Source organism: Phoca vitulina, unplaced genomic scaffold, assembly GCF_004348235.1.
Source record: "Phoca vitulina isolate PV1807 unplaced genomic scaffold, GSC_HSeal_1.0 scaffold2, whole genome shotgun sequence".
Lineage (NCBI taxonomy): Eukaryota > Metazoa > Chordata > Mammalia > Carnivora > Phocidae > Phoca > Phoca vitulina.
This window is the reverse complement of record NW_022589705.1, coordinates 79282900-79302327: the sequence shown is the minus strand read 5'-3', so window position 1 is coordinate 79302327 and position 19428 is coordinate 79282900. Positions and strand designations below refer to the sequence as shown.

Genomic DNA, 19428 nt, shown 5'->3' with positions numbered 1-19428 from the left:
CCCCCCCCCCCCCCCCCCCCCCCCCCACCCCAGCAGCTGGCAGGGCTTGTCCTGCCCCCAGGCTCAGCCTTTGTGCCCGAGGCCTCAGCAGGTGGTGAGAAGCATCGAGTCCCAACCGTCAGTTTGAGCTGAGTGTCCTGGGAGGAGGGAGGGCAGGCCTTGCATCAGGAGGGGGAGACTCCTTCGGTTCTCTGTCCCAGATCTTGGAGTGGGCAGGTGTGGATCACAACCTGTGTGCTGACTGTTTGTGAGCTCCAGGGAGGGGAGGAGAGCTTCTCCCTGTAGTGACCCCTGCCGGTGGGGTTATGGGAGGCTGGCTGAGGTGTGTGCAGATGTGATCCTGGCATCTGGGCAGTCAGAATGGGGTGAGGGGTGTGTGTGTGTGTGTGTGTGTGTGTGTGTGTGTGTGTGATCGTAGCCTGGGGCACAGGACATATATGTGGCTTGTCAGGGTGTCTAGCCATCTGGTTACCCTGCATGGCAGGATCTGAATTTGGAATAGGGAGGTGACCAGCTGTTTGGATCCCTGGGGAGCCTGCTGCTAGGGTGTCTTGGTATCTAAGTGTCAAATACCTGGAGTTTGGGTGTAGACCTGTTTGGGTGGGTGGCATCTCAGTATCTAGGTGTGGGTGTCCCAGGACAAGGCTATGGGAGGATCAGGGTGTGCCAACCTAGGGATGGCCCTGTGTCTCTGGATCCGGAGGTGGGTGTATCCAGGTGTTCTGGCAGTCCTCAGATTAATGGGTGTTCAAGTATGGGAGTGTCTCTGTGTTGTGTCCACATGTGGGGCTATCTGAGTACTTGGGTGTCTGGGTGTGGGGTTCCCAAGTGTCTGGATATCGGAGTGTGGGGGGATCTGTGTCCGGCAACAGGGTACCCATGCATTAGAGTATCCAGGTGTGTGTGAGTCTGGGTGTGGGGTGCCCTGTGGTCAGGGTTTCTGTCTCCAGGAAAGGGGTGCACATGTGTTGGGTAGGGAGTGTCCCGGTGACTGTGTACAACTATGTACCAGGGTCTCTGCCACTCAGCTTCTGACACCCCCTGCCCCGAGGGTTGCCTCCTGATCTCCCTTCAGACCCCAAGGCCAGGAGCCTCTGGAGAAGGCCCCACTGGTTCTGCTTCTCTAGAATGGTTCTTCTCATTCTAGAGCTCACTGTCAATTGAACTTCCTGCAAATAGAACTTCTCACAACGATGGAAATGTTTTCTACCTGCAGTTTCCAATATGGTGGCCACTTATTCACATGTGGTTATGAAATTTAAATTGGTTAAAATTCATGAAAATACAAACCAATCCCACAGTCACACTTGCCACATCTCAAGTCCTCAAGAATCTCATGTTGCTAGTGGCTGTTGTATTGGTCGGTGCAGGTAGCGGATATTTGTATCAGGGCAGAAAGTCCTATGGACAGGGCTGTCCTGGAGGTGTGAGGCCTGCATACCTCAGGGGGTGGACGTGGGCTGATTGAACCATCACTCTGCAGCCATTGAAGAAGGTTTTGTCGAATCCATGTCCCCTTCCTCCCAGCCCATCATTTCTTGCCTGGACTATTGCAGTAGCCCTCCTTGGTCTCCATTCTGCTGTCAGTTCCCTAGCGCTTCCAGCACCTGTGACCTGAATGGCCTCTTGAAGGCAGACCTGGGATGCTGCCACTCCCTTGCCCCAAGCCCAAGGCTCTCCAGCACCCAGGGGACAAAACCCAAACCCTATATGATGCACCCCCCGCTTTCTGGAACAGCTTCATGTTTATGCCTCTCCTCCCCTGACCACACTCGTGCTTGTCCACCTTATGATCCAGGATCACCAGGCCAGTCCTCATCCCAGAACCTGCCAGGCCCTTTCACACCCCTCTGCCCTAGCACATGCTGTGCCTTCTGCCCAGAATGCCTCTCCCGCCCTTCTCACCTCGTGGGGGCCTGCTGACTGGCCCGGCCTGAGTCCAGCTCTGTCACTCCCCCAGGGATGCTCCCTACTTCCCCACACCCCTGCACGGCTTTTCCGATTTCTCCTATAAGGCACGTAGGACAGGACAGTGTGCTGAGTAGTTTTCCATCTTCTTTGCCCACCGGGCCGGAAGCCCCCTGAAGGCTGGGCTGGGTCTTTGTCATTTCTTGTCCCCAGGGCTTTGTATATCGTTGGTGCCCACTCAGTGTTTGCATTGATGTGAACCCCTGGGTACACAGGGAAGGCTTGGAGTGGGTGGAGGGTGGAGCTGGGCTCTGGAGGGCCGTCACGGATGGCGGCCAGTATGCCCCCTGGGCTTGCTCCGGGCAGGGCGGCCATTGCCTGCAGAATGGCTGGGGGAGGACTCCTGAGGTGGACATCTCAGAAGAGGCTGTTGCTGGCTGACTCAGGAAGTCTTGGGCAGATTCCCAGGGTGCAGATCCCAGGACCTAGTGGTGGATCAGAAGAGATGTGGAGAACAGGGACTCGGAACGGTCCCTGAGGTTTTGGAGTAGAGTATAGAAGCTGGGTGGAAGGATTGGGATGGGGGAATTGGGAAAGGGTGTGGTTGGGGATATTTGATGACCAAGATCACAGTTGGGGGCAGAATAACAGCTGAGGGATGGGGGACAACTGGGGATGGGAGACAACGAGGGATGAAGATATATCTGGAGGCTGGGGACAGCTGGGGCCGAGGGGACAGGTGGTGTTGGGGGGACAGCTGAGGGTTGGGGGGCAGATGGAGGATGGAGAGAACCGGGGGGCATGGGGCAGTTGGGGATAAGGGGTGACAACTGAGGGCACCTGCGTGGCTCAGTCGGTTAAGTGTCCAACTCTTGATTTCGGCTCCGGTCAGGATCTCAGGATCGTGAGATCAAGCCCCACGTGGGTCTCCGCACTGGGTGTGGAGCCTGCTTAAGATTCTCTCGCCCTCTCCCTCTGCTTCTCCCCTCCCTTCCCCTGGTCGCACGCGCGCACTCTTTCTTTCTCCAAAAAAAAAAAAAGAGGTGACAACTGGGAGGTGTCAGAAAGCTATGTGGACGACAAGGATAGATGGGTCTCAGCTGAGAGAGTGGGGGATACTTTGCTCAGAATGCTTGTATATGTGTGTTTACATGTGTGAAAGTGTGCACCCTTGTGGTTGCACATGTATGTAAATATGTGTTTTACTTTCAGTATGGTTAAGAGCACGGGCTCTGGGTTCTAATCCCAGCTCCACCACCACCAGCTGTGTAACACCTGGGCAAGTTACTCGGCCTTTCTGGGTCTTCAGTGTTCTCATCTGTGACATCGGTGTAATTATAGAACGTGCTGCATGGAGTTGCCCTGAGGATATATTTTATATACGTAGGTATGTTGTTAGTACAGGGCCTGCCACCTAGTAAGCACTGTGTAAGTGCTAACAATTATTAAGCCTGTGTGTGTATGTGTGCGGGCACCCTGCGTGCTCAGAAAAGTTTGTTTTTGGCTTCTGATGACATCCAGGCCCTGGAGGGGGTGGTGGGGGGGAGGGCAGCAGTGACCAGCCAGGTTGGTTGGATCTGGCTCGCCTCTCACATCCTCGCTGTTCTTCATCCCACTTCCTGCTCACCCTGTACCAGGGTCTAGTCCAGTAGGTCTCCCTCTCCGTCTCTGCCCTGTCCTACCCCGCACCGCCCTGCCCTGGGCTGGGGGCCAGAGGATGTGCTTTGCTTGCCCAAAAGCTTTTCAGCAGAATCAGAATTCATTGTCTGCCAGCCAGCACGCTGGGGCCCTGCTCAGATAGAAATACCTGGACAATGTGCTCAGTTCGGGCTGCCTGTCCCATGGACAGCAATGGCTTCATCCTGTGCCCTTGGAGAATCACTGGGGTTGAAGATGTTGAGTTTTGGGGGACGGGGTGGAGGGAAGTCCACAGGGCAGACGAGGCCTCAGCCCCCAACCCGTGGGTTAGCCGGCCCAGACTGCCAGCGCTGGAGTCACAGAGTTTTCTAGCAGTCTGGGCGTCCCCGCTGCCCAGTGCATCACAGCACATGTGACCTCCCTGCGGGGCATCAGCCGTGTGCCACGTCTTTGCCTTATACTCCGAACTGCACTGCATCACGGTGCTGGCCCGCTGCGGGCGTACGCTCTCCGGGGTTCCTGGGCTCAGCCCCTCAGGACTGGGCCCCTGCATTGCGTCCTGGCACTACACCGAATCTTAGCCCTGCTCTGCATGACCGCGCCGGGATTCTGCCTTGCGTTGGCAGTGCAGAGCCTCCTGGGGGTCTGTGCACTCCACCTCTGCCTCGACCCCTTGTCCTGCAACGCCATCCCTCACGTGTCCTGCCATTTGTGTCTTTGCTGCTCTCGTCTGTGCTGGATCATTCTACCAGATGTCACCGCTGCATCGGGAAGGTGGACTCTCCTGGGTTTCTGGGTAGAGCCCCTCACACCGGCCCACTGCCTGGAGCCCACACTTGGTTCTCTATGGCCACACTGCATGTTTGCTCCGTAGAGCATTTCTGTTCTGCGCTGCACCACCTCACTGGGCAGGGTGCCTTGCATGGGGCTTGTGGACTCTCCAGGGATTTGGGGCTAGCTGCTAGCATCCTACCACTGCGCTGTGCCAACAGATGGCATGCGACGGCCACACTGCATCTCTGCATCACGTGGCGTCTCTGCACTGCACGATTGCAGTGGGGATCTGACCGTGTTGGGCATGTGGCCTTTCCTGAGTCTCTGGGCACAGCTGCTCTGCGTTCCACCTTTGCACTCTACCCACACAGCATGCCTTTGCCTCATGCGCGCTTCGGTCCCAGTGCTTTACTGCACGGCGCTGGATAGGTGCCCTCTGGCCAAGCCCTTCACACGACACGGCACCATGGCCACCGCCACGCTGCCCCTTACGGCGTCTCAGCCTTTCTTGGGATTCCCGCTGGGGAGTCTGCTAGTGCCCTTTCCCCCAGGTTTCTGTTGGCAGCCGCAGTTGAGCAACATCTTTGCCTCGAGCGGCCGCCCTGCATGCACCTCTGCCCCACACTGCACACTGCTCGGGGAGTCTGTACTCACACTGTGGCTTGGAGCCACTTTGTCAGGCTCTGGGACTGGCTTGGGTTTTTGCGGGTAGCACGTCTGCACCGTACCCAGCATTGCATCTGCGCATCTGTGCATGGACCGCACAGGGTTACCGCCCTGCACTGCACGTGCTCACAGTTGGGTTGTGTGCACTCTACTGGATTTTAGGACCCCAGAGCCCTTGCATCGAATTCACGGTTCCGCACGGCATCTTCACTGCGCTCCATTTCTGTGCTGCTTTCTACCCCTACCCTGGAGTCTACACCTACTCCGCTGCTGGGGACTATGTTGAGCTTGTATTCTGGACTAGGCTTCCCCACCCAGCGGTTCCTTCTGCACCACACCACACTCTTCTCACCCCTGTGTCTCTGCACTGTTGTGCGCACCTGCACCAGACACATGCTGGCCGTGAGAAGTCACCGAGCAGCAGCTATGTACCTGGCCCCGCCCTAGTGTCTGGAGAGCGAGGAGAACCAGTAGGGCTCGAACTTGGCGCCCTGGCCTTCTTCCGTGCACCTATCACGGAGCACCAAGCGCCCGCCCAGTGTGCCCCTGGATGCGCGGCCCTGGCGCGCTGTGCCTCTGTGCAGCCCTGGGTCAGGCCCACGACGGATGCGGCACCCCTGCGCTGGTTCCGCCATGCGCACGGGGGGCCGGTACCGGGGTCTGTGCACGCCGTGTGCTCTGCTCCCCTGTGGTGTATGACTGCATTCCGCCTCTGTACTGTGCAGAGCTGCTACACTGTGCCCCTCCGCCCCCCCGCACACCACACCGTGGCACCCCACAGCCCTGTGTCTCCATGGAAGGCAACAAAGGGCAGTTTCGCACCGTGTGGGTTTGTGCATGGCCCTCTGCCTCTCTGCTCAGCTGCACTGTGTTTTGATATCACACTGCAGGGGTCTGTGTACTCTTCGCCCCCTGTACTTCTGCACAGCGCAGCTCCCCATTCAGCCCTTTGCCTCTGTCGGGAGCCGGGCTCCGCCCTGTGCCTTCCCCTTCTACCACCAACATGGCAGCCCTACCATGAACCTTGGGATTTGTGGTGCATAGTGATCAGGGAGATGGGGAGTGGGTTTGGCCTAAGTGTTCCCTGCTGTAGTTGGCTTCCTTCTATCCTCAGTGGAGGTGGAAGGATGTTGGCATTGCTGCTCCCTGTGTTGGCTCCTGGAGGGGGTACCAGCTCAGCTTTGTCTCTCTGTGGTCCTGTCTTGGGTGATCTTCCTGGCTGCAGCCATGCTGAATCCTGGGTGATTAGAAGGTGGTCACCCCTGCCCTTAAGTAATTACTCATTGGTTATACAGGGCTCTGGAGAGCAGCTCTAGGGAACCTGGGCTGAGGTCTGGATGTATGGATCTGGGCAAGTAAAGCAGTGAAGTGGGTTGGGCCAGGTCTCTGGGTTGGAGTCATGGTGCTTGAGCCTGGGTGGGGTTGGTTGGGGTCAGACTAGTTGGGATCATGGGGCCGAAAAGTCTAGCCACTGTTGGCCACCTGCTATGCACAGGGCTTGGGGATGGGGTTCGGAGGCCAGTCTCTGACCCCAGGAATGGAGAAGGTGGGGTTAGATGGACCTGACATGGAGCTGTAGTTGGGGTGGGGAACACAGGATAGGGCTGGGTTGGGCAAGAATGTCCAGTGGTGAGGCCAGTGTTGGTTCCAGGGTTGGGCTGGGCTACCTGGCATAGGGATGTGGCTTCAGATGATGAACTAGACCAGGGCTGTCACTGGGGTTGCATTTGGTTTCCCTGGGCCAGGGTTGGGTCTGTGCCTGTGATTGGGTATGATCCCAGCCCCCAGACTTGCAGTCTGGCAGGAGAAGTTTTGTTTCTCCTGGGGCCACCCTTGGGAACTGGATGCTCTACTAACAAACCAAAGAGAACAAAGATCTCATTGCAAACAAACTCTGTTTACCTAGGGTCCTTCCGAAAATACTGGTGGTGGCTAGTAGCCAGACTTGGCACAGAGCATCATTCCCTGTGTGGTGGGGAGGAGTCTGGTGCTCACACAGGGACACACACACACACACACACACACAACTCCCTGCTACCCCACCGCATATACTCACCTCCCCTGTAGGCACATGCTTATCACTGAGTATGCCCATATACCTCTGCACAGGAATCTACACCTGCACACACCCAACTTCATAGCACACTGCCTGGGGGACCCACACTCGGAGACCCATGCTCACCCTCACATATACCTCTGCCCCATAGTCTCTCTCTGCCCTCACATTCTTCTTGCTCACAGGCATGCTCACACAAATGGAACCAGAACTCTAGAGGTGGTGGAAGTGGCCGTAGAGGTCACCTGGGTCCCCATTCTCATTTCATAGGTGAAGAAGCAGAGATTCAGAGAGGGCCAGTCGCCTGCTGCAGGTCACACAGGGAGTTAGAGGCTCAGCGGGAATTAGATCCAGGTCTCCTGCCTCCTAGCTGAGTGCTCGCGAGTCGGTACCAGGCTGTCACTCTCACAACCATGTACACGCGCACACACACACACGTCAACATATGGAAACACACGCACATGGAGATGTGGAAACCCTCGTGCTGGGGAGACCCTCTTCCCACACTCACTCTTCCTGCTGAGGTTGCTTTGCCCCTTACATCGCCCCATCCAGAGCCCAGCCGGATGTGGATAAGCCATCCTCCTGCCTTCCCAAATTGTGGCTGACGGTTGCTGAGGCAACCGCCTGCCAGATTGGGGAGATTAGCTGAGGAATGTAGCTGGGCCAGTTTGAGCTGAGGCTGGGGGAACTGGTGGGGGTCCTGGGTTGATTCAGCCCACCCTCGCTGCGAGGCCAGGGCAGAGATGGGGTACCCATGGCGGGGTCTGGTTTTCTCCCTGGCCCCAGCCTGGCTGAGACCGTGTCCCCGGGGCTTGGACTAGGCTGGGGGAAGGGAGTGTGGGCCATGTGTGTGTGTGTGTGTTGTGCATCTCTCTGGGTGTGACTAGAGTGTGTGCTGTTTGCATCTAGGATGGAGACCTGAGGCTCCTTTCCTCAGCAGTTCCTGACATCTGACTGTGGACCCCATAGGGGCTTGTCCCACCGAACTCCCTCCTGATCCTGTGCTGCCCTTTGGAGAACCCACCTGCCCTCCTCCTGGCATAGAGGATGTATCCCTGTCTCACCTGAAGCCTGCTCAAACACCTACTCTGGCTTCCCAGTTCTAAATGAGGCCAAACTCACCTAGACACATAAGGCCCTCCCTCCCTGGTCTGGCCTCGGCCTTCCTTTCTCCAGCCTTCTCTCCCATTGCTTGGGTCAGTCTGTGCTCCTCTCTATGCTCTGGACTAACTGTGTGTTGATTTCCTCCCCTCCTTTGCTTCTGCCCGGCCCTTTGTCTCAGATACCTTTCCGCCCATCTCTTCTGGCCACAATGATAACCATCCTTCCAGGCCCTGTTCAGATGCACCCACCTCCAGAAAGTCTTTCTCCCGGACCCCTCCTTGTGGTCTTGACCCTTCTCTGCTTTGTCGTATTCCGTCACCCCCACGCAGACTGGGAGGTCCCTGAGGGCAGGGCAGAATCTTAATCATCCTTGTGCCTCTAATAGTGTCAGCCTGGGACCTGCTTCGTACTTTCAGTGGATTAATTTCCTGTGAATGGAACTGAATTAACACATGTGGCCAGCGGAATACCAGGGCCTTATTTTGTCTGGACCTAATCTCCTTGAATAAAGAAAGGTGACTTAAATCCCAGCTTCTGGGACTTAGAGCGTGGCCTTGGGCAAGCCACCTCATCTCTCCGTGTCTCGGCTTCCATTTGTAAAACGGGAATAATAATAGTACCTGCCTTATGAATTACTGTGGAGTTTCATGGGCATAGGTGGACATGATTGTAAGTGGCAACAGTCCTCATGGTGGTGTTGATGTGTGTGTGTGTACATGTCTGTGGCCCATGTCTGTGTTGATGGAGTCAAGAGGGATTCCCTGCTACCATTCTTGCTCTGGATCCAAAGTCTGATCTAATTCCCCCCAGCCAGGTCGGTGATCTCCAGCAGGAGTTGGGTCTCTAGAAGGAGCTGGGGCTTGGCTTTGGGGCTGTGGCTCGTGAGCCATCCAGACTGGAGGGGATAGGGTTTTCCTTAGGACCTAGGAGGCCTGACTTTTCCCACCCCAGAGTTGAGCTGGGGAGGATTGGGGATGGGGCCTGGACCCAGGAGCCTGGACCCAGAGATGTTATCCCCTAAGGGATGTGGTTGGAATTGGGCTTGGCCCAGAGGCACAGGGCTGAGGATGGACATGGACCAGGGAGAGGGAGTCATTCTGCCTATGGAGGGGGAAGTTCAGCCAGGGAGGTTACCTTGGCTGAGATCAGTTGTGGGAGTCAGGGAGTGTCAGGGGACACTCTGGCCAGGGTTAGCTGGTCTGGGGTCTGTCAGGCAATTGGGTGGTCTTCTGGTTGAAGTCAGATGGTCTGGATGAAGTTGGGACCACTATGGCCAGGGATAATTAGCTGGGGGCTACTCTGGCTGAGGTCAGTCTGTCTGGGGGCCATGACCTGGGGCAGTCTGGGAGTTACTTTGGCTGAGGTCACATGGTCTTGAGGGTCCATCTGACTAGGTCAGTCAGTCTGGGAGTCCTGATAGCTCACGTGGCCTGGCTGAGGATGGACAGGGGGAAGCCAAAGCACTCCCAGGCTTGCCCCAGGGCCATGGATGAGACATCCTTGGGCAGCTGCCTTGTACTTGAACCTGCCTTGTAAAGGAATAGGAAGGGCCTGAGCCCCATCCAGGCTCTAGATCCTGGGCTTCCCTTTCTGGCAATCCCTCTGCCTTAGGGAGGCGTTGGCCAAGAACCTCGGGAGCAGACTGCAGACTCAGCTCAGGCTGAATGAAGTCAGCTGTCCCCTCCTTCAGGAAGCCCTACCTGACCATCCCTGCTGGGCACGGCCTCCCTCTGTGCTGTACTGTGGGTCATTTTCTAGAGGGAGTGTTGAGGCCTTCCCAGCACAGGTTGGGTTAAAACTTCCCTCCCACAGGCCACAGGGCATGCTGCTGACTTGGGATTTTCACACAAAGAGGCAAAGAGCGCAGCCAAGGTCCTGCTCCAGCTCTGGAGAGAGGCTTCTGTTATTTCATCGCATCCACTCGGTGCCAGCCTCATGCCCACATCTCATTGTTTTACACTCCAGTGGGGTGCAGGAAGAGGAATGGAGGACCCCCGACCGTGGCGAGCCCCCCAAAGTGGAGTCCCTGCTGCAGTGCAGGTGCCTGCCTGGCACGTGGCCCTCAGCCCCCAGTTTCTTTTCCTTCTTTATTTCTTTTCCTTCCTCTTCTTGAGCCTGGGAAGGAGCTTGGTTGTGCTCCTCCTGGTGAAGGAAACACGGGCTCTGGTATCTGGCTGATGCAGGTTTGAGTCCCATCCTGTGGCTCGGGTGGGCTCTAGGGGCGCCTGTGAAGGACCATTTCCTGAGAACTTGAACGCGCGAGGTCTGGTGAGAGGTGGACCCCCGCGTTGCATCCCCGACAACCCCACGTGCAGAGGTGGAAACTGAGGCTCGGAACAGGAGAAGTGACTTGCCTACGGTCACAGGGGTTGGCAAGTTGCAGAGTCAAGATTCAATCCCAAGTCTGTCTAATGCCAAAGCCCGCTCACGTACCCACCATGTGATACTGTGCACGGAGCCCTTCATCCCCTGGGGCCTCCGTCACATCGTCTGTCAGATGGGGTGGCTGCCAGGTACCCCGCACCGGGCCTGGCCTGACGTGTCCCTGCTTCCTTATCACTTGGCCAGGCCTTTTCTCGGGTCCCCGATGCCTTGGACTGCCCATGACGGGGCCACCAGCACCGAGGTTTGGGAGTGGGTGTAGGAACCAGTTTGCGGTTTCTTCCTCCACCAGTGGCGGTCTGACGTTTACTAGGTGCCTGACTCAGGGCTCTGATGAGCTACTGAGAAACATGGACCTCGTTACCAGGCAAAGGACTCACATCTGTTTTTACCCCGCCTTCTTCCCTCCCTCCTCTTCTCCTTTCTAGTGTAAATATTGGGTCCAAATCATGGGACGCTGCTTCTCTAGTCATACGTGCGGCCCGTCCATGCAGGACTGTGCTTTTGCCTGTCCCATGCCCACAGGCAGGGACCTGACTTGGGTGACTGGGTGATGAGTGAATCCCCAAAGCTCGCCTGTCGGGCAGGAATCATGGGGGTCCCTGCCTTAGGAGATGAGGCCTGAATGAGATGCCACGCCGAGAGCGGGTAGCTAGCACCATGCAGGGCTTGTGGTAAGCCTGAAATAGTCGGTGGCCATTGTTGTTATAGTGAAGGAGAGACCATCAGGGCTGGCTTCGTGCATTCACGAGCCTGCCAGTCCTGAGCTGTGTGCCCTTAAGGCCTTAGTTTCCTCATCTGTAAAATGGGGATAATTCTAGACCTGATCTCACGAGTTTTGAGGTTCCAATGATGGAGTGATAATGTTAAGTAGTTTTCCTGGGGGAGGGTCTTTGATGGGTGGTTGAGCAGTGTGGGGTCCTGGCGAGTCCTGGAGGGTGGGCAGGGTGGGGAGGTCTTGGTGTTGGGTGGAGACAGTAAAAAGAGGGGAAGGGTTGGAGGAGGGAGAGTTTTGTTGGAGGAAGGGAGCAGTGGGGAGAGGCCTAGGAGAGGGAGGGAAGGGGGGTGGGCTTGGGTGGGAGGGAGCAGCGGGGGCGCCTGGAGGGGAGCCCCAGGAGCCCTCCTGGCCAGCGGCCCTGCCCTAGCTGGGGCTAACCAGGCCCTGCCCTCACAGCCGGCTGCACCTTCGAGGAGGTGAGTGACCCAGCAGTGCCCTGTGAGTACAGCCAGGCCCAGTACGACGACTTCCAGTGGGAGCAAGTGCACGTCCACCCTGGCACTCAGTCTCCGGCGGACCTGCCCCACGGTGAGCCTACTCCCCACCACCATTCCTCTTTCTCTCCTTCCAGTTCTAGCCACCTGTTGTGTGACCTTGGGCACATTTCTTAACCTGTCTGGGTCTCATCTGCCTTTGCATCTGTAATGACATACATGATACTGTGAATGTGGGGCTCTGTGGACACTGTCCAATTGTGTATATCAGGTAGTTTTACCTGTAAAATGGGTGCAGGTTCAAGCAATCAAAGACACTTATAGCTGTAAGTTAAAACCCACTTCCCATTGTCCTTAGCTCGGGGTCCACCCTACTCCCATCAGGTCTTCCTAAGTCCTCCACCTTCAGGGAGGCTCTCTTCTCCCTGAGAGCCTCTGCATCCTTGTCTCCCAGGACTTGAAGATGCTGACAGAGTAGTAACACTGGGGGCTGGATGTGTATAAAACCTTCCTTCCTCTGTCCCCTTCTTCTTGGAAGTCCTGGATCCTTCCCAGTTTCTACCTTGCTCTGCCCTGTTTCAGGATGAGGCACTTATGGTATCATGAGCACTGGAATGGGAGTCAGGAGTCTAATTACATGGATTGTAGTACTGGCCTCCTACTCTGATAATGGCCCCTAGTGTACTGGTTCCGGAATCATGAAGACTGGGCTTCAAATCCTGGCTTCATCAGCTGTGTGACTTTGGGCAAATCACTTAACTTCTCTGAGCTTCCATTATCTTAACTGTAAAGTGGAGAGCATAGGAATCCATTTCATAGGGTTATTAGATAATGTCTACAAGGTGCATAACATGGGAGTGGCATGTAAGCATTCAATTAATGTTTCGTTGCTATTGTTGGAGGTATTTGAGGGGGCCCAAGTACCAGCACTCCCTTCACTGGGTGCAGAAGCAATGGGGCATTCAGAAAAGGATGAGACAGATGGAGGCCAAATTATCAACTTTATTAGCTTGGGTTGGAAGACATAGCATAGTGTGAGAACAAATAGGCTTGCTGAGGGAACCCCAGAATAGACAGCTTCAGGACCTCCTCCCCTTCACCCTGTCATAGTAGTGGGCCAGGCCCTTTGCTACTCAGCTCACAGCATGGCTGCAGTTGCACCTGCTGTCAAAGGTTTGGGGAGGGTCAGCAGAAGTTCTCAGTGGTGAGGCCAGGACTTGAAGCCGCCAGAGGGGCCCTGCACAGCCTGACACAGGCAGCCTTTAGGCTTATCTCCTACCACTCACCTTGCCTCCTGGAGGCCTCCCTGCCTCCCCCTTCTGTGCCTTTGCTCACACGGTGCCCTCCCCTGGGGCATTCCTCTCTGCCTTTACATAAACAGCCCTCAGCTCCTTGTTTGACCTCTGTGTTAGTAGGTATCAGAGTCTGACCTGTGTGACTGTGATCTGTAAGGTGCCCACCATGGCAGGGACCCTGTGTGGGCTCTGCCTCTCTCTCTCATGGGGAGAGAGAAATTTAGTATTTAGTGTGGGCCTTGTGCTGGATCCTGGGGCTGCAGTGGTTGGCAAGAGGGCCACAGTCTCTGCTCTCTTGGTGCTCACATTCTAGGGAAGGGAGTTGGGGATGGAGGGAGAAGGAACGAGGGAGATTCAGCAACAGAGAGGAGAAGGAAGAGCCACTGCAATGAAGGGAGAAAATGAAAGAGAAGGAGAGGGATGCAGAGTGAGGACAAAGTAGGAAAAAAGAGAGGAGAGAGGGGCAGAGGAAGCCGGAGGAAGAGGCAAGAACAAAGTGTCAGACTGAAAGGGGGAGAGACACACGTAGCTGCTCACAGGGAGAGGAGAGGGGATAGAGGAGTGGGACCGGAGACACTGTTGGGGGCCAGGATGTGCCCCTTTCTGGGTGGGGATGGAGACTCGGGGGTTCTGTTTACTATCCTGCCAGGACTGATCCAGGAGCCGCCTTCACAGGCCTCTGGCTCACAGAGATGAATGAGATCCCTTCCAGTGGAGTCCCTGGGGAGCCCTCCCAGAGCAGGGAGCCTGCTGGTTTGGGATCTGAATGAGCTTGTGTTGGCTGGTAGCCAAGCCTGGGAGGAGGCAGCGCTGGGCGGCTGTGGGTACCCTCTTGGCAGCTGCTGGGGCCTTCTCCCCACAAAAGGGAAGCCATGATCCTCCAGCCAGGTCCTGAGGAGTCCAGCCCACTCTCACCCTGCCAACCCCCCTCCTACTCCCCTGCCCGTGCCCAGCCCGGATCTGGATCTGGGGAAGGAGAGTGCTGCCTTTCTCCATGTTGGAAATTAAGAGAATTGTATCCCAGGCATTTAGACCTAGGGTGGGGGCTGGAAGAGAAGTTAGAGTCCTTTCATTTGGTCTCTGTTCTATACGCTCATTCAGCTTGGGTTCAGACCTGTGCTGGGGACCCAGTGGAGCCCCCGAGGCATCACAGGCTGCTGGCGAGACAGACCTACACTTTATTAATGATCCAAAGGCCAGGAGAGAAGCCTGTAGAGGAACAGGGAGGGAGGGCTTCAGAAAAGGGAGCTTTCGAGGGCCTGTCGTGTGCCAGACTCTTGACTCCAAGATGAATGACCTGGTTAGTCCCTGCCTCCAAGGGCAGCTCAGAACATGGGGAAAGTCGTGGGTCAGCATGAGCTTGGACTGTGATTGTAGGTGGTGAGGGGCCATAAAAGGTTTTGAGAGAATCACTTGTGTGTGTTTTTTGCCTCTCCAGTTCTCTCCTCTGGGAAACAGATGCAGGGAGGTGAAGGGACTCAACCTAGTGAGTCATAGCTAGGACCAGAACTCAGAACCCTTGACACCCAGTGGGTCCAAATGCCTGGAGTCCTTTGTTTCTGCCCCATTCCTCTGCCCACCTGACCTTGGTCCTCCCCAAGCCTCCTCAGCTCCTGCCTCTTCCTCCTCTCTTTCCAGGCTCCTACTTGATGGTCAATGCTTCCCAGCATGCTCCAGGCCAGAGGGCCCATGTCATCTTCCAGAGCCTGAGCGAGAATGATACCCACTGCATGCAGTTCAGCTACTTCCTATATAGCCGGGATGGGCACAGCCCGGGCACCTTGGGCATCTACGTGCGTGTCAATGGGGGTCCCCTGGGCAGTGCCGTCTGGAACATGACTGGGTCGCATGGCCGTCAGTGGCACCAGGCTGAGCTGGCTGTCAGCACCTTCTGGCCCAATGAGTATCAGGTAGGCTGGGTTTGGTCTGTGGTCAGCCTGTGCTTAGGGGTGGGGGTGGAGAGGTGTCAGCCTGAGGTCAGAGTAAGCTAGTGACCGAGGTTGAAATTAGTCTGTGTTCAGCATCGGGAGTCAATATGCGGTCAAGGTCAGGGGTCAGTCTGTGGTCAGCATCGGGTGATTCAGTGCCACTGCGGTCCAGATCCAGCGTCAGAGATCACTGTCAATAGAAATAGTCTGTGGCTAGAGTCAAGGGTGAGTTGGAACAGTGCTGACCTGGAAACCCTGTCTGGCTGGGAGAAGTTTTCCTGCTTGAGGGCAAGGGTCCAGAACTGGGATGGAACCTCTGGCCTTGACCTTGTTAGCTCTGGCTGCTGACACTCCCTCCCACAACTAGCTGGCTTGGTAGGGAAGGTCATTGTGAGTTGGGCTCTGACCTCGACTGGTTGAGGAGCCTGGACTGGAGCAGAGCTAAAGGGATCCCTTGTGGGCACCCCCCAGGTAGGGCTGGAGGGATATGACAGGGACCCTCCCGCCTCCCCCAGGTGCTGTTTGAGGCCCTCACCTCCCCAGACGGCAGGGGCTACATGGGCCTCGATGACGTCCTGCTTCTCAGCTACCCCTGCGGTGAGTCCCAGTCCCCGGGGGTGCAGGGTGAGGGGTGTGGTGGCCGTGGCTCCTGCCTGTGGGGGGCACAGGCCCAGCTCACACGCAGGCTCTATTCCTCGCAGCGAAGGCCCCGCACTTCTCCCGCCTGGGCGATGTGGAGGTCAATGCTGGCCAGAACGCTTCCTTCCAGTGCATGGCGGCGGGCAGAGCAGTAGAGGCCGAGCGCTTTCTCCTGCAGGTGAGGGGGGCAGGGACCTTATCAGGGTGGGGGAGACTTCTGGGACCTGGGTTTTCCTTGCGGGGTGCTGAGTCGCTCCTGCATTTTCCAGCACCTCTACTCATGCCTCCCTGCCCTCACCTAGGCTCTGCTCTGCCCTCTTGGGTGCTCTTATACCCCCAGGACAGAGCGGGGCTCCAGGATCCCCAGACCACCCTCCATCAGAGGCAGAGACCACATTCCCTTAATCAGCTTCTTATCCCGCACCTTCCAGTGGCGGAGCTAGTTCCAGGAACCCCATATGTCCCCTGTGTACTAGGGACAGCTAAATGGGGCCAGGACATAGACTACTCCCCTCGCCCCGGTCAGAGCGAGATCGCGACCCTCCCTCTCGGGCGCTCCTGACCCTGTCCACCTTACCCCTGAGCAGCGGCAGAGCGGGGCGCTGGTGCCCGCCGCCGCCGTGCGGCACATCAGCCACCGGCGCTTCCTGGCTACCTTCCTGCTGGCCTCCGTGAGCCGCTCGGAGCAGGACCTGTACCGTTGCGTGTCCCAGGCCCCGCGAGGCGCGGGCGTCTCCAACTTCGCGGAGCTCATCGTCAAGGGTCAGCCGGCTTACGCTCGCGTAGGGGGGTGGGTGCTGGGGCTGCCCCCTCCGAGGGATGGGGCTGGGGGCGGGGGGGCATGGCCGGATAGAGGGGCGTGGCCCGCGGAAAGGTGGGGCCGGCAGGGTGTGACCGGGGGCGGGGCCTGCGTAAGGGGCAGTTTCTCCCCTGGAAGGAGGTCTGATCGAGGGGGCGGGGTCTGAGAGGCAGGCGGGCGGGGAGACCCTGTTAGCGTGTGAGCCACGCGAGGCGGGGTCTGGCTCTGGGGAGCTGGGTTTGAGCCAAGCCTCCTGCGGTCAGCCCCTGAACGCTAGAACTCGGGGATTCAGAGGGGAGTGAGGGACAGGGTGTAGGCTTAGGGGTGAGTGTGGGATCAGCCTTTGGAGCGGGTGCCCCTTAGGGCCTGGGGATTTAGTGGGCGCGGGCAAGAAAGTCTAGTTGAGGGTCTGGGGGCTTCATCAGGGTCCTGGGAGGACAGGGAGGGCTACTGGGGATTCGGATGTGCTGCCATCCAGGCAGGGTCTCACAGCGCATCTTTCGGCTCCGCCTCTCCCTCACGCCCTCGCAGAGCCCCCCACCCCCATTGCGCCCCCGCAGCTGCTGCGCGCGGGGCCCACCTACCTCATCATCCAGCTCAACACCAACTCCATCATTGGCGACGGGCCGATTGTGCGCAAGGAGATTGAGTACCGCATGTCCCGCGGCCCGTGGGCCGAGGTGCATGCCGTCAGCCTGCAGACCTACAAGCTGTGGCACCTTGACCCGGACACGGAGTACGAGATCAGCGTGCTGCTCACGCGCCCGGGTGATGGCGGCACTGGCCGCCCCGGGCCGCCCCTCATCAGCCGAACCAAGTGCGCAGGTGGGTACCTCCTGGCCCAACTCCGTCCTTGAGACACCTGGGAATGGGCTCAGGGCTACCCAGGGATGGACCAAGGGGGCACATTACGAGAGGTAATATGGCCTGCCCTTGTGCCTCTAAAACATTATAAAACGTCGTGATTTCCCCCCAATCCTTGTTATGGTAAAGGTAATGATAGCTAATATTTTGTGCCAGACTCACATATGTATATAAACACATACGCACACACACAGACATTGATTTAAAACTCCCAACACTATGATCTAGGTACTCTTGTCATACCCATTCTACAGATGAGATGTCTGAAGTACAGAGATGTTAAGTGACTGGCACAAGGTCACATAGCTAATAAATGGCGGAGTTGGCATTGGAATCCTTGACTGGCTGGCTCCAGAATTTGTGTTCTTAATTCTACATTAAAGCATCTAGATAAATGACTATATACCATAAAATAAAAGTGTGTTATTAAATTTCAGCTGGATTTTCTTGGGTCTTTTGAGCCTGAGGTCTGCTCTTCTTTGTTCAAAACGGTATAAGCAGCTGTTAGGAGCTATGGCACTCCTACATCAAAGGACACTCTTGTTTAACCTAAAGAGAAATTGAGAATAGAACAGAACGGGTTTCAATGTATTTCCTTAATTGGAATCTTTATTGAGATAATTATAAATTCACATGCAATTGTAAGAAAAACTGCAGGGGGCCTGGCTGGCTCAGTTGGGAGAGTATGTGACTTGTGACCTCGGAGTTGTGAGTTCAAGCTGCAAGTTGGGTATAGAGAGTACTTAAAAAAAAAAAAAAAAGAAAAAAAAGAAAGCAAAAGATACAGAGATTGCCCACACACTTTACCCTGTTTCTCGCAATGGTAACATTTTGCAAACCTGTGGTATAATATCACAGCCAAGGTATTGACATTTATATAATCCGCAGATCTTCAGAGTTCCCCAATTTCACTTGTCCCCATTTGTGTGTGTGCGTGTGTGTATTTAGTGCTGTATAGTTTATCACATGTATAGGTTTGCATGTTTATCGCCATAGTCAAGATACTGTTCAGTCAATTTAAGACTCCTTTGTGTGGCTCTTTATATCTGTTTTCACCTTCCCTTCCTCCCACCTCAGCTCCTGGTAACCAGTAATCTGCCCGTCATTTCTAAAATTTTGCCATTTCAGAAATGTTATATAAATATGAAATCATATAGTATATAACCTTTTGAAATTGGTTTTTAAAAATTTGGTAACAGGTTTATTGAGATATAATTCACATCTCATAAATTCACTCATTAGAGTGTACAATTCAGTGATTTATAGTATATTCAGAGTTGTGCATCCATCACCACAATCCGTTTTAGAACATTTTCATCACCCCAGAAGGAAAGTTTCTACTCTTTAGCAGTCTACTCCTCCCCACATTTCCTCCTACCACCTCCAGCTCTAGGCAACCATTAATCTACTTCCCGTCTCTGTAGATTTGCCTTTTTCTGGACATTTCATATAAACGGAATCATATGAGGCATAGTCTTTGTGATCAGCTTCTTTCACTTAGCTCATGTTTTCAAGGTTTATCCATGTTGTAGCATGTTTTTTCCTTTATCTTTTTTTATTGCCGAACAATGTTGCATTGTATGCAGCTGTACCATTTTTTACATTCCCAACAGCAGTGTATGAAGGTTCTGATTTCTCTGCATTCTCACCAACAGTGGTTATTATCTGTTTTTTGATTATAACCCTCATAGTGGGTGTGAAATGGTATCTCAGTGGGTTTTTGACTTGCATTTCACTGATGGTTAATGATATTGAGCAATTTTTCATGTACTCATTGGCCATTTGTACGTCTTCTATGTAGAAATATCTACTCAGAGTTTTTACCCATTTTTAAGTTGGGTTATTTGTTTTTGTATTATTGAATTGTAAGAATTCTTTATGTATTATGGATGCTAGACCCTTATCAGATATATTTGCGAACATTTTCTTTGATTCTGTGGGTTGTCTCTTAATTTTCTAAATGGTGTCATTTGTAGACAATAGTTTTTCATTTTGAGGAAGTCCAATTTGTCCGTTTTTCTTTTGTTGTTTGTGATTTTGATGTCCTATTAAGAAACCATTGCCCAATCCAAAGTCACAAAGATTTACCCCTATTTTTTCTAAGACTTTTATAGTTTTAATTTTTACATTTAGGCCCTTGATCTGTTTTGAGTTAGTTTT

At 55.0% G+C, this 19428-nt stretch overlaps 1 protein-coding gene across 9 annotated transcripts in view; it reads left to right on the top strand.

The window, feature by feature from the left end:
- Positions 1 to 19428, top strand: part of PTPRU (protein tyrosine phosphatase receptor type U) — a 77665-nt gene that overhangs the window by 3940 nt on the left and 54297 nt on the right. For all 9 annotated transcript variants that reach the window (XM_032389556.1, XM_032389547.1, XM_032389540.1 and 6 more), the window contains exons 2-7: positions 11706 to 11837; positions 14677 to 14948; positions 15482 to 15563; positions 15668 to 15783; positions 16193 to 16367; positions 16936 to 17229. In XM_032389556.1, coding sequence (XP_032245447.1) covers positions 11706 to 11837; positions 14677 to 14948; positions 15482 to 15563; positions 15668 to 15783; positions 16193 to 16367; positions 16936 to 17229 — 1071 coding nt within the window. The remainder of the gene's footprint in view (positions 1 to 11705; positions 11838 to 14676; positions 14949 to 15481; positions 15564 to 15667; positions 15784 to 16192; positions 16368 to 16935; positions 17230 to 19428) is intronic.